The sequence below is a fragment of the Atheta coriaria genome, unplaced genomic scaffold (assembly GCF_025399875.1).
Source record: "Atheta coriaria isolate IRGN ID8LTWV9N9 unplaced genomic scaffold, Caltech_Dcor_3.1 hic_scaffold_9_pilon, whole genome shotgun sequence".
In the NCBI taxonomy this organism is placed as follows: Eukaryota; Metazoa; Arthropoda; class Insecta; order Coleoptera; family Staphylinidae; genus Dalotia; species Dalotia coriaria.
In genome coordinates, this window is record NW_027045451.1 from 9453174 (window position 1) to 9468319 (window position 15146).

Genomic DNA, 15146 nt, shown 5'->3' on the forward strand with positions numbered 1-15146 from the left:
ATTTTAATAAAATTTGGTATAGAGACAGTTTTGTTGATAGAAAATAACATAGACTACTTTTTCTTCAAAAAATCAATTAATAAAAGCGAAAAACAATTAAAAACTTAATTAATTAACATTTGTTGTTATTTTCTGCAATAATATTAACTTTTTTATAGTTTTAACGTAACTGTCAGTGTTTTCATCACCTATAAATAGATTTTCATCCAATATTACTCCCCAATGCAAATTGTTTGTATTTATCGTGATATTGTAGCTTACATAACTCTGTGTATATCCGAAAGTTTCGTGAGAGTATTATCCGCAGCAATTTTAATTAATTTCGTATTCTCTTTGAATTAAAGTGAACGCCTGTCATAAAATCCGTGTGCGGAGGATTAGTCGTTATTATTTATCGCACGGTTATGCCCCATGGTCGCGCATAATCCTAGTCGAATTTAATTGCTTGCACAAAGCGACTTCACGCTCGCCGAATTGCCAGCATCTTTAATTGTCGGATATCAGCACAAAATGCAAACAATGAAAATACAAATTGTTACAAAAAACCTTTGATTATTAAATTTCAGTTATTTGTGTTGCCTATATAATGAAATATTCGTGAAATATTGTCCTGGGAAACAATACACTCGAGTTAAAATATAAAAGCGACAATTACGATAGAACGCTTGAAATTGCATGCGATGTAGAAATTTAACGCCCTCTGGCACAGCTTTACAGTTACACATATGTGACCAATGTCACTAATGGCTGCGGGATTGCTGGGTTGCCTAAATTATATACTGCATACGAGAACACCGAGTGTGTTTGATAAATATTATAAACAATCACGTTAGATTCACTTAACGATAACGACCACGAAAAGTGATACGGCGAATACTGTTGTAAAGGAATTGTTGTTGATGTTATCGGGTAATCACTGAGCAACACGAAACAAAGCCGGAAGAAAATAGATGTGAAATTATGTTAGCGCTCGGTATTCTATTTTCGGAAGTATGTTAATGGCGGGTTCATATTTCCTGCGTGTCAATAACGACATTAGTGTTACATGACATATTCTGTCACAGCGATGTTATTTGGGTTGCCTACATATAAATATAAATATTCCCATGTTTATATACAATGTAGTTTTAAAAGTTTTCTATTTAGTCATATCGATTGCAATGATTCTCGATTAATTCTTGTTCTCCTACCTCCAACAAAGCGCTGTCAATGTCTTCAGCGTGAACTGCAGAGATAGCGACGTTGTCTCTTTCATCCCCCAGCATAGCGTGGCAGTAGCGCTTAACCGCCGTGGATCATACATCGATTTTGATCACTGTCGTGCTGGTGCCGCGCCGCGCGGCGTTAAACTCGGTGGTGTCGATGTTATTCGTCGAGGGGCGGTCGACAATCCGACGGGTGGATCGCGCCCCCGCCGTTGGCGTCGTCATCGTTTCACGCAGCGTGTTCTTGTAGAAGAAGCTTGTCATTTCGTGTCGGCCTGAAGGGTGGTAGGGTTGTGAGCAACAGTCGATTGCACGTTTGAATTCTTTACGGAATTTACCTGCAAACAAAAATATTTTATTTATAACAAACTAGCTGTTGCCCGCGATTTCGTTCCGGCAGTGTTTAATAAAAGTGTAATTCGTTTTTACTCTCTTGTTCTAGACATACTCGTAGTAAGAGTCAATTCTATCAATAAGATTAGCAATTTTAATTTAAAGAAATTATGCATATAAAGTTTTGTCAATAATGCACTTCAGCGCGCCATCTCGAATTCAACTATTTAACTATAACTATGATTGAATCTCAATGTCAAATTTTATTCTATAGAAAAGAGCTGTTTTGAGGATTTTCCCGGCAATTATTCGAATTTTTCTCACCTTTTATACCTTCCCTAGACCTCCACGAATAATTCAAGACCAAGATAAGATAAATTCGTTCAGCCGTTCTCGAGTTTTAGCGAGACTAACGAACAGCAATTCATTTTTATATATATATAGATGTTTTATTATTAATTTCAGTTATTTGAGTTGCCTATATTGAAAAATTCATAACCAAGTCGTTGAAACGCTTTGTAGCAGCAGCGCACTCTGCTTGATTTAATGGGAAGGTAGATAAAATTCTTTTTTTGTCTAGGATATAAAAGATGCGCGTTTGGTTGCCTACACGTCCAATTTAACAACTATCGCCCGTATTATGCATTGTGCATTGACATCGCATCTGCTCGCTTCGTTTCGCTTTGATGTTCGCATTTCCGGCGCGGCTCTTATCACTAGACGCAAAACGCCTTGAAAGCATTTCAGCTCCATCATCCTTCCGTTCGCCGAGTATTCCTGCAAACAGATTTTCGAGACGCGCTGTGCCTAATGCAGCCCTCAACATCACTACAACCGATAACAGCAGTGATAAATATTTTATTTACTTTTCTTTTGTTAATATTTAATACACCATGTATTCTTTCGTTTGATGATAGCGATACGAGTAAATCAGTGTGTGTTTGACTTTCATGCATGATGCATGCATAATTTGCACTTTGAGCGTCCGCATTATCGGACCGAGTGTAAGTTGGGTTGCCAGCTTGGTTACACATTCTCTAAGTTAGAGTAGCACACAGGACGCAACCCAAAATGTCGCTGGGTGATATATGCGTGCTACTGAGGGTGATATTTAGTAGCTCCAGGGCGAGGAGTGCGCCAGACCGCAGTCGACATTCAAACCGGCCACAACTTGCGACAAACGTCTCCGGATCGTCCTTGCAAATCCAATCTCTTTAACCTCGTCCGCACAAAGCAACCAGTCTTGCGATAAAACTATATTTGGTTACGTTTACGTCTCAAACTTGGTTGAATTTGAATTTGAATTCAAAGAATATTGTTTTTATTTTGTTTTGGGGTACTCTCTGTATAATTTTTGTTTTTTGCGATTAGAAATACCTAAGTAAGATGTGGTATTATCGAAAATAGATCGAAAACGTCCGTTATTCTTTTATTGATGGCAATATGAGAGCAAAACGAAAGTTGGTAATCTTTTAGGAAACATTTGGCGCGAGAGCTTGAGAGCTTTCAATATATTACAGCAGGAAAAAATATAAACGCAAACATGGGAGGTAAATACACAGTGAGGAAGAAAAATACGACAGAAACGACAGAAACAGGATAACATACTCGACGAGATGCAGAGGCATAATCAATTTCAAGCCTTTCATATAGAAAAATATACTTAGTATTCGATAAAACATAAAAAATAATAATTTAAATTCAAATTTGAATGTAATAAAGAAATAGAAATGTAGTTGCATAGTTTGGGTCGAGATGGCGTTAAGGTGCATTTATTTGCATTACATTTCGATAGTTTCGCGCGTTTCGAGCTTATCAGCAAGTTGTTTACGCGTTGAAGAGATTGTGGCCGCATTCCGATTGTTGTTTTGATGAAATCAGTTTACCTGCGAGTTCGGTCGAGTTCACACGTTGTGTTAAAAGTAAATATTGCAATGCAAACTATTTTTGTGTTATACTTATAAAAATTGAAACAATTCTACGATTGTGAAGTTTATTAATATTAAAATATTACAATTACACAATTTTCGGTCGGTATAACATTGTGTAGTGTATAAAACTCCGAAAAATTCAAGAAAAACTTAATTCTTGCTCCTGAAATACATTTTTGTGAATAAATGAGTAGTAATAGTGTAAAATTTGCAAGCGTGATGCAAGGATAAAGAAAAACGCTGTTTGTGATACGTTTTTTTATGTATTTATAAGTGAGTATGCAGCAAGTGCATAGAACCAAGAATATTCGTGTTGGTGTTAGTGTTTGTGTGAGATCACGCTCTCCCTGCACTCCTTTACAAGCAGGTATAAAATGTGAGACTCGATGTTGCTTCGCTGCACGTATTTGCATTAAATTCGGATGGTTTTGAACTGTTTATCAAATAGTTGTTTACGCGGTGTAGATTGTGTCTGCATTTCGTTTGTTATTTTGATAAAACCAGTCTACCTGCGGGTTCGTTCGTGTTCACGCGTTGTGTGAAAACATTACACTTCTGACTATTTCTGTGTTATTCTTATAAAAATACGGCGATACCGGTTGCTCAAATTAATTAAACTATTATAAATTTATATAAAACTTATTTGTGCGGCTAAAAAAACAATATTTTAGTGAATTTAATTACATTAAATAATATTATATAACGCGATTTTTGAAGATAAACTGATTTGCAATCGTGTCGGTGTGAGCTACCGTTACGCTCATCGTTGGTGTCAGTGCGTGAATTTTAAGTGAACACTACCAACTCTCGCGTTCGTGTGCGCGTGTGAGCCAAAGTTGTGTATGCAGCTCTGATAAATAAGACTTTCTATGATGATCCTAGATGTCACAACAATGCACGTATTTGAATCAAATTCGGATTGGACTTCATGCTGCACCAGGTGTTAACCGTGAGTACTTGTTATTTGTTACTAGTAGTGATTGTAGTAATATATAATACTTTGCATATATGGTATAATACGTACTTCCATTAAAAGTAAAAAACAGAAACAAAGGAATGCATTATTCTCGTCCTGTTAATGATGCTGCGGTGTAAAGCAATTATTTTTTACTTTTACATACATATCTTGTGGGTGGTATGCATGTTCATTCACACTTCACAACACAATCAACACTTCAACATATATTTTATTTAATTGTTCTCATTATCAGCGCGCTGACAAAGCACCTGTATTTTTGTATCATTGTCTTAACACAAATGCAAATTTGTCCAAATTTTTACACCTATTAAACATTTAGTTGCGTTTTTGGATCTTTTTCATCCGGAAATTTAATTATTTTATATTTTTATCTGATAGAGAATTTTCCAATCTTTCATCTCTTTTCTTTTCTATATCTTTTAGTTTACGAGATATTCGCGATTGAATAAAATGGCCAAAAATTACAAAATGTCACTTTTTAGTACTTTTAGTGGAATTTTTTGACCTTTTACTATTGGAAATATAATTGTTTTATATTTTTATCTGATAGAGAATCTTCTAATATTTCATAATCAGCAATCCGCTAGTTGCTATCTCTTTTGGTTTAAGTGATATGAATTTTTGAAAATCGTCGATAAAAAGTATCAAGCACCCCCCCTTGGTAATTTTTTTCTTAAGAATTAAAATTTTATCTCTCAGATTTCCGTTTTAACTATCCTCTCTTATAGAAAAAAGGCCGTAGATTAAGACGCTGCGATCGGATCTTAATTATCTCTTTTAGTTTACGAGATTGAATAAAACGGCCAAAAATTTCAAAATGTCACTTTTTGGTACTTTAAGTGGCGTTTTTTGACCTTTTACTATTGGAAATATAATTATTTTATATTTTTATCTGATAGACAATTTTCCAATCTTTCATAATCAGCAATCTGCAATCTGTTCCTTTCTTTCCCATTTAGTTTACGAAATACCCGCAACTAAAAATTCCTGTTGAAAAATGCAGCGCTTATTTTTCCTTATGCTACGCCACTGGCTGTAAGTGTGTCTCAACCGAACAAACTTTGTAACCCGATCTGAAACCTGAAAGTTTGATCGAAAAACAAGTTTTTCTCTCTTATGTCAAACCTCACGTTGCGCAAGCATGAAAAATATGAAAAATTGCAACTTTTTCCAAACTTATAAATATTTTAAGCATATAGACTAAGTAAACGCATCGTTCACAGCGTAACTAAGTAGGTATTAAGTTATGAGCGCAACATATTGAGCGATTGAAATTGAGTGACATTATGGTAATACATAGTGCTGGTAATGGACAAACTCACCGCTCATGAAATTATAGATGACTGGATTAACCGCACTGTTTGCGTAGCACAGCCAATGGGAAATCAGCGCGAACGCACGGTTGAAATCGGAGTTTTTCAAACCCACTGTCAATCTGCAAACGAAATAAAATTTCATATTAAAGTTGCAATAGATATTTATAAATATTAATTAAATCAGTAGGTATGAGTAGGTAGTGAATGTTTACAGAAGTATTAAACTGTGAATGATTTAATGAACCAAAGTAAATATTAAAACATTTATTTTAATTAATCTATATATGTTATATATATATATAAATGAATTGCTGTTCGTTAGTCTCGCTAAAACTCGAGAACGGCTGAACGGATTTATCATATCTTGGTCTTGAATTATTCGTGGAGGTCTAGGGAAGGTTTAAAAGGTGAGAAAAATTCGAATAATTGCCGGGAAAATCCTCAAAACAGCTCTTTTCTATAGAATAAAATTTGACATTGAGATTCAATCATAGTTATAGTTAAATAGTTGAATTCGAGATGGCGCGCTGAAGTGCATTATTGACAAAACTTTATATGCATAATTTCTTTAAATTAAAATTGCTAATCTTATTGATAGAATTGACTCTTACTACGAGTATGTCTAGAACAAGAGAGTAAAAACGAATTACATTTTTATTAAACACTGCCGGAGCGAAGTCGCGGGCAACAGGTAGTATAGAGATAAATATAGTTCATTTAATTTAAAATTAATATTTTTAGTGATAAAATTAGATTAGAGTACTAATTAAATAACTTTTTATGTATGATGTCACATGAAACAACTTAATTTAAATATTCCTGACTCTTGTGTCGACTGGAAATCTAATTTTCTTGTTTATCTTTTAAATTCGGAGTAGAATTGAAACATAACCTCAATTACTCAACTGTCATATGTAAATATTAGGTTTTTGTGACTTTTTAAGGTTAGTTTTGTAATTTTGAATTTTTTTTAACCAAAAATATTAAAATCTTAAACATTATTCTATAAATAAATTTCTGGTCATATTGGAAATGAGTTAGAAATGCAAAATTTCTAATTCAAATAATGTTAGATAAAACTCGCTTCCGCTGTTCCACCCACCTGAGCACAGACAAGAGATGAACCGGAAAATAGCAGAATGCGAACATAAGCACGACGGCGACGAGCATTTTTGCCGCCTTGATGCGCGACCGCAGCTGGATCTCGATGTTGGTGTTCATGGAGAACTGGCTGGGGCGGCCGCTGCCGCCGCTCGCGCCTCCGCCACCGCCGTCGCCTGCAACGAAAACATTAAAATTCACTACGGCGGATGCGTGATGCGTAATACAATATTGGATAAAGGCAGGGCGGAAAATGCACAATGCATGAGTGCACAATATAAACTCAGGAATAAAATTTTACAAACAAAAAATGAGAAAAATAATGAAAAATAGAATTTTTAGGTTAGAAATATGAAAATCACTCAATCATTCATATTTAGACTTCAGGAAATATTTACCGATATATATACAGATGACAATTCACGTAAAATCTCAAATATTTAGTTAAAAATCATTTAAAAGCAAGAATTTTTTATATAAAATTCAAAATTTAACATAAACGATAAGATTGATGATAAAAACCGTTTCAACTTTCCCAAAAAGCCAAGTTAAAGCCCCTCTACCCTCAGTTACAAACTTGAACTCAGCTTCATTCACACGTCCCCCTATCTATCATGTTTATCTTCCGTCGAGACGTTCATTCCCGCTGATCTGACCCTCCGACCCTTATCACACGCTCTTCGGGCGCGTTTAGTAGCTCCCTCACCAGCTTCACAACAAATAAACTGATTAAAAATCTGATTCAATTTACCTGCCGTATAACTAACATTTCCGCTCTTCCATAACACTTTCGTTATCTGATAATACGTCACGGTCATGAACGCCAGCGGCACCACGTAGAGCAGGAACAGTTTCAGCACCGTCCAGAACGTATCCGTGTCCAGCGACCAAGTCGGCCCGCATTGCGTTAGATAAATCGTGTCGATTTTCACGCCGTGATCATGCGACATTGTTGTGTAGACCAACAGTTCAGGAATATCTGTAATCAAAGAATAAAGAAAATATAAAAATTACGCAGTGGTAATAAAATAAATATTCGTTAGATATAAAACGAAGTCGAAGTCGATCGTAAAACGATTTCTTTTTCTCGAAAGACGCTCATGAAAAGTTTCACGCCTCTTTTCCTAAGAGAGTGCTTTTTTCCTCTGCGGGTGTGGTGAAGTCGTATATTTTTATTAGGTATAATGGGTGGCCGACTATCGGCGTGCGTGCGTTTTGGGTTGCCTACCCTTTTGTCGGAATAGCCGATTATTTATGCACGTAAAATGTTCGCAAATTAACGACTATGTTTTACGACTTTCCAAGCAGGAGTTTTATATTTTCACTGCAGGTGCAGACAAATTTCCCGGGGTGCTTAATCATGGATAGGGGTGAGAAGCCAAGCGGACGTTAAATTAGCCCCGGTTCTAATGAGAAATATAAAACGCATAGCGTTTTTTATGCTTCAACAAGTTGGAGTTTAATTTAATTAAAAATTTTCTTTTGTTAATTTTTGATTAATTTCGGAGATTTCTAGCCGAAATGCTTGGAATTTGAATAATTTGAATTATTATGGTGGAATTTCGGATGGTGTGTCAACAGAAGGTGTTGATGTTGACACTGACGCCGTCGCTGTGAAACGATTTCTTGTAATTTGTAATTAACACCCGCAATATGGACTATTTTTAATTAGCGCGTCGCTTGCGGTTTGTTAGGGGTTGACAGGCGACAAAGGAGAGCGTACGGAACTGAAAGTATCGGGGAGACTTAATTAAAAAACATAATTAGCGATCGATACGATTGTGAAAGTTGATTGAAAACTTAATTATGAAACTTCAGTTTCAGTGGATGTGTAGATATTAATATTACAATAAAATGCATTTTTCATATTGATGTAAGTCATTTGGGATTAAAATTAATTCAAATTCAAGTTGATAATATCAGTCAATAACAATTGACATGTTTAGCTGTATGCTAATCCCAATTTATTTGTGGTCTATTCAAATCCAATACAATCGAATCATTTTGTATTTGAATTTGAATTTAGGATGTGGATTTAGGATTATTGTGTATAAATTCTGATTTAATACAAATCTATAATGACTTAACTTAAAATTACTAAAATTGTATAAACGGGAAGTCAGAAAATGACAAAAACATTTTTCACTTTTTTACAATTTTGAGACACGAAAAGTGGTAATTTAATCACGCACGGTCAAAAACGTGAATAAAGTACTTTAGTCACGGGTTACAGCTTGGGCCTGCGCATTTGTCAACGCTGCACTACAAAACCATATTTGTCAGTTGAGAATGTTGAAAAATAACGTAAAATCACAAATTGCAAAACGTGGTTAAAGTGCCACTTAGCGCACTTGATACTTAATATACAATTATTCCAATTAAACCAAATATTTTTGCAAAAATATCAAATTTTACAACAAAACTTGTGTTTTATTGAAATAAATTTCGATTCTCTGTATAAAAATTTCTCCAAATCGCAAAAGTCCAAACCATTCGAGTTTCGGACACATCGAAGATGTTAAAATCGCAGCCGACGTCCGAACGCCATTCGGCGGGCGTGAAATCCTCTCGGATGCTGACTGTAATCCAACGAGTCGGCTTTTAGCCCTCCCAACTCGCCCAACTCTATGTTTTTCCTGTTTGTGCGAACGCACTCAAAAAGTGCGGGCGGCGTTTTTTTCTCTTCTCCACCGACTGGAATGTGAATAATACGTGGTGCGGCCACAACGTCGGGGCACCTGAATGCCAATAGCGAGAAAAAATCGTGTAAATCTCATTTGGTTTCTGGGTGCGCACGTTTCGCAACTTCGAGACGCATTAACATCAAGCCAGAACCGAAAACAACATAAAAGCCACAACAAAAACTAAAGAAATTTATTCTTTGTGTGCTTCAAAGAAAGCAGCGAAGAAAATTGGTAATATTGATATAAATTTGTCGGCTTTATTCGATTCTTAGCTCAATTTACATTCAGGTAAGCTCGACTCGAAATCCCTCGCTAAGCCCAGCGAGCAATTAATGAAAGACGGATTTTAATTTAACTTTGGATGTTCGCGATTCTTTCGCTGCGCGTTCGCCTTCGTTCACTGATCAACCAAAGTGAAACTTTTCCCTTTCAACTTCCACGCACACATTTCCTCGACGTCATCATCGTTCTATTAATAGTCTCTTGGTTACATCTTCAAAACTTGCCTCCGAAAAATAATTGAAAGAAAATCTTTTATTAGAAATCCGATATTATTAATCATTATATATTGATGAGTGTTTCACGTAGGCAGCCCGGAACATTATTAAAATGTAAATGAAGTTTGGGTTGCCTACGTTTGACAGGAAGTTCACAAAACGCCCGAAGATAAATGCGCTTGTAGGTAAACTCATTTGGGATTTGGGATTAGGATTGTTTGGTTTTGTTCGCCGAAAGCATAACTTACCGAATGTCAACGCGATCATCCAGATAATGCCGATGGCCGTTTTCGCTCGGCCCGTCGTCGACTTGAACTTGAGCGGGAAACAGATGGCGTACCATCGATCAACAGAGATAAAAGTCAGCGTCAGGACCGAGACTGTCACCGACACCGTCTGAAAAACACACAAATATTAAAATTCAATCAAAATTACTAACTTTACAAAAGTTTTCTTTTTTTGCATATTTTTACTTTTACGTAGTTTTGTTTAACTTTACACTTAACATCATTTATCTTACTTTATTTCTTTTGTATTTTTATTTTATTACCGTGGCACTCCTTAGTGTTTCTATTTCTTTACTGTTTGATTTATTAATCCGGGCCGTATAATTTATACGACAACAAATAAAAAAACTTCACGTAGTCAATTCGCATAGCTTCGCGTAGTTAAAATTAAAAGACTTTTAAAAGCTCTTTTTTTATTTTTCTTTCATTCTATTGATTTTCCAGTTAGCTGGTGACTTTTAGTGCAACATAAAACATTTATCCTCGAATGTGAATTATTGTTTTTGCTTCTGTTCTTTTTCCCACCCTGCGCGACGCTAATAATTTCGCAAAACTGTCAGCCTTGATATTCTCTTTTTTTGTGTTACAAAAACGCTTTCCGGAAATTGTCGATAGAAGCACGCAAAAACGCGCATTCATTTTTGGGGACACAATACATTTTTATCACAGCGCTTTTTAATCGGGTTTTCATGCAAATTCCTGAAGTTTTTTTTACGAGTGGCGCAAAATGGGTTAACATGTAAATATTTACGTTGAAATATTCTAGAGATTTTGTCCTTAAATTTCTCCTCCTCCTCCAATCCCCGAAAAATCAATCAATAATAATTTACATATAAATTACTCTAAGCATACATATAGGCAACTCAAATAACAAGTTGGCTATATTTAGGCGCAGGGCTATTAAATATTGCATATACTTATTAAGTTTTGTTGAGGTTTTTTGCTGCATGCTGTGAATCTTGGCAGATGTTATAAGTCTAAGCCATACGGAAGCGGTTGATTAAGCCCGGCGGCCTTTTTACGCCCGTCGTTTTTATTTCGGTTAATTTATCTCCGAGGGCTGCACGGGAATCCTATCCGAGCGCAAAAAATTAAATAAAATACAAGAAAAACGAAGTGGCAAGAGATATTTATTAACATCACTTAGAAACGCGTAAAAATGATTAATTTCTACAAATTTGCTAGATTTTTATTGTTTAAGGTAAACACTTTGTATATTTATATATAAACAGTGTTTGGGGTTGGTTGCCGATAATGAAAACATCACGTCGCGCTCATTAGCGCCGAAACTCGAGGAAACTAATCCGGGAATAAACACGAGTGACACAATAATAAACTATTTTTTCTAAAATTAAAAATTTACTTTGAAAACGTAAAAAATATTAAATATTTTCTTAATTAAAATTAAATTTATATTTAAAAATATATTTTGTATATTTTTATACGTTTTTTGTGGAAATTTGAATATTTTTGGAAACACCCTGTATGTAATTTGGTTTGATGAGAAATCGAGAAACAGTAAGGCACCCAAGGATGAAATTCCTTCCAATTATCTGCAATATGAGCCGTAGCAAACTCGGGTTTCAATTTTCCGCCGATATCCGCTCGGTTTTCCAAGCGAACGGCGGTTCTGAATGTCCGCGTGTATCGCCGCCGTCCGGTATAAGCAGTAATCGCCCAAACGTGTGTTTCCGCGTTTGTCGAGACTCTTCGCAATCAAATTGCCAGCGATTGTGTGTTTGAATTTCGCAAACACGGTAAAACTCATGAATATCAAGCGTAAAGATTCAATAAAATCGAAGAGGAATTAGGAGTTTCCCGGAAAAAGTCCGAATATAGTGGATTAAAATGCAATCAAGCATCGACAAGTAACATTTTTATTCGAATTACTGAAATTAAAACAGGGAAAACAGTTCGTGGAAAACAATTAGGAATTTTACAATTTTTTTGAAAAAATTCCGAAAATTTGTAAAAAAAATTATTCCAGAAGGAAAAAGTGACATTTATATTGCAGTTACTCAAAGTAAAAGAAGGAAAATTGTTGTTTTGTGTTCTTTTAGTCGTTTTTCAATTTTTTTATACAAAATTTCCAATTTTTTTGCAAAATTTAAAAAAAAAAAATTTTTTTTCTTAAAATCTCATTAAAAATTAATTTTCACAAAATAACACAACCCTTTTCTTTGTATTACCTTTATATAAATTTAAATTAAAACAAATTTACATAAATTATGCCAATTTGTTGCAAAATGATGAAAAATTAATCCAGCATGAAAATGTTACCAACTTTTGCTTGACATAATCAACCAATACAGATATTGACATTCCTCTCAATGACACACGTGTAAACACAGAATGTAATTAAAGCTCCAGCAGCGCAACGCTACACAAGCTTTTCTCAAATTCCTCTCTCTGGTGCAGAAAAGCAACAAATTTAAGTAAAGCAATAACGCCCCGATCGCAACCAAAATAATCTCAAAAAACATTTGCATTCCGCGCAACTTCACCAACTAAGTACGCGTACCACTAGTTCTCGAGTAAATTAATGAAGGGCAATTTCAATCCGAGTCAATATTTATCTAGGACTACACGATAAGGTTATGCAAGTACGACTGAATTGCTGGAAACAACCGAAGCAAGATTTATTCGTAGATATTTATTTAGGCGATTGCGATTGACATTGATAGAGCATAATCTTCATTTCTCCGCGAATCGATGGAATCATAAAGTAGGTAATTTTTTTGTGTCTTGTATTCTTCTATTTTTATTTATTTTTGTTTCCGTTTCGATGCGCTTGGAAAGATTGAGTATCAAAATCGTATTATTTTCATATTTATTTGATTTACATATTTTCCGCTGCCTTTTTTCGAAAAATAAAATTGTGTTTCTATTTTCTGATTGAGAGACTGTTTGGAACACGATCCGGGAACACTTGAACACGGTTTATCGAAGCATTTCGATACGCTTTTCCGGTTTTGCGTCATTCAGGCAACCCAACATACAACAGAAACACGGAAATGTAAAAATACAAGCAGGTCTTATGCTTATTATGTTTATTATGTGTATTATACTTATTATATATGTTTTCGTGTAGTAATACGCGGATACAGATGCAATTCCGGTTGTGTTTGTATTTTTGCACGGTGCACTCAACGCGTCACTCAACGTCGCTTCCATTCCTCGTACCTATTACTCCGATGTGTATCACTAGAGTTTTTTATTTTTTAGTTTTATTTTGTGTAAAGTGTAAAAAGCTTTTTAGTTTAGTAAAATACACGTGTAAAAATATAACTAAGCAAAATACTTCACGCGATACACGTATATTGCATAATGGGTTGCCTATAGTAAAAGTCAATGTTATGTAAATGAAAAACACAATAACAGCTCAGCAAGCTGTAAAATACAACTTTACTTTACAACTTAAATAGTAATATAATTCTACTTAATTCTCCTCTGAAACAACACGAGATTTATTACAACTTGTTTACTTCCGGCTGCGCATTATGTCCTAAAGCGTTTTATACTTTATCTCGCGCATTAAAACCTAAATGAATTTTCTTAAAACCGTTGATGGTTTTCTTAAGCGCACAAACTCCACGCCTTAATAAATGAGTTTATAGTAGTTGTAAGCTGACTTAATTACATTTTTCGTCATTAATCATAAACTATTTAAATAAAGTTTAAAATAATTCACGAAAAGATTTATTTTCTCCTTTATAATAATCTTCATCGTGTAGGGGTGTAGTTTAGACAAAAGTTTGTGTTGTTTACCATAGCATCTCCTGCGACTCAGAGTTTAGGATCTGAGGATAATTGTCACTGCACACACGTACGCGTATAATTTGCACAAGCAAAGTGTGTTCCAACATCGTAAATTCTGACTCCCTGGAGTTAATTTAGTTAATCATCAGTTGCAAACAGATTAATCTCTTCTAAACACTTTGGAACAAAGTTAAACAATTTTACGCCTACGATCCATTCATATTTTATGTTGTTTTTGTGTATTTGGTTGCCTATAGTCACGCGAATGATAAATTACACAAATCAATGATTAAGTGTTTTTAATTAACTTCAAGCAGAGATAATGAAGCTGTTCATGATCTGGCCGAGCCACAGCAATTAGAAAATTACGAAGCCAGAAAACACGCCGAGAAAAATCTAATTAATGAAAATGCTTTTTCTCACTCCGCATTTTCTTTTCGCTGGATTTCGATGCAACTCACGTTTCAAGACGCTTTTTTTTAGTACCTACAAACGCTGTTCTTGTCATTTCTCTTCGTTTGTCGAGTAATTAGCAACGCTAAACATAACCTAAAAAACCTGGAAGAGTTTTACTGCTGGTATCAAATGGCAATTAAAATGAGTGTTTTATTGCAACATTTTTGTTTATGTTAAATCAAGTTCGTAATTGCTTCGCAAGTTTGTTTATCTTCTCATTAACAATTTGCGAGTGTCACCGGCACGCTATCAGCGGGGGCGATATGCACTGGTCGCACCGGATTGAATCATATACATCAAAACTTTGTTAATAACCGCCTAACCTCAACCGCAAGCTATTATAACTATACAAGGTTTCCTCCTACGTATATGTCATGCAACAGATGTAAAACTATGTAAGTTTTATTTGTAAGTTTGGTTGCCTAACGTGAATATTTTGATATGTGTGGAAATGGATGAAAGTTAAGTGCGAAGATGGAAAGCCAGCGCGATGATAATTAATCTTGGTGTCTTTGCGAAAACGAGCTCATATTTCATACGGCCTATTATTTGCGCGATGCGTGCACATCAAAGCGAAAGATTGACGCGCACGATAATT

The 15146-nt window shown here is 35.1% G+C and overlaps 1 protein-coding gene across 1 annotated transcript in view; it reads right to left on the reverse strand.

The window, feature by feature from the left end:
- Nucleotides 1-229: 229 nt before the first annotated feature.
- LOC135798354 (orexin/Hypocretin receptor type 1-like) overlaps nt 230-15146 on the reverse strand; it is a 37232-nt gene continuing 22315 nt past the window's right edge. Inside the window, exons 3-7 of the mRNA XM_065311183.1 lie at nt 10295-10442; nt 7617-7844; nt 6867-7041; nt 5771-5883; nt 230-1543 (exon numbers count right to left, since the gene is read on the reverse strand). Of these exons, the coding sequence (XP_065167255.1) occupies nt 1296-1543; nt 5771-5883; nt 6867-7041; nt 7617-7844; nt 10295-10442 (912 nt within the window). The 3' untranslated portion in view covers nt 230-1295. The remainder of the gene's footprint in view (nt 1544-5770; nt 5884-6866; nt 7042-7616; nt 7845-10294; nt 10443-15146) is intronic.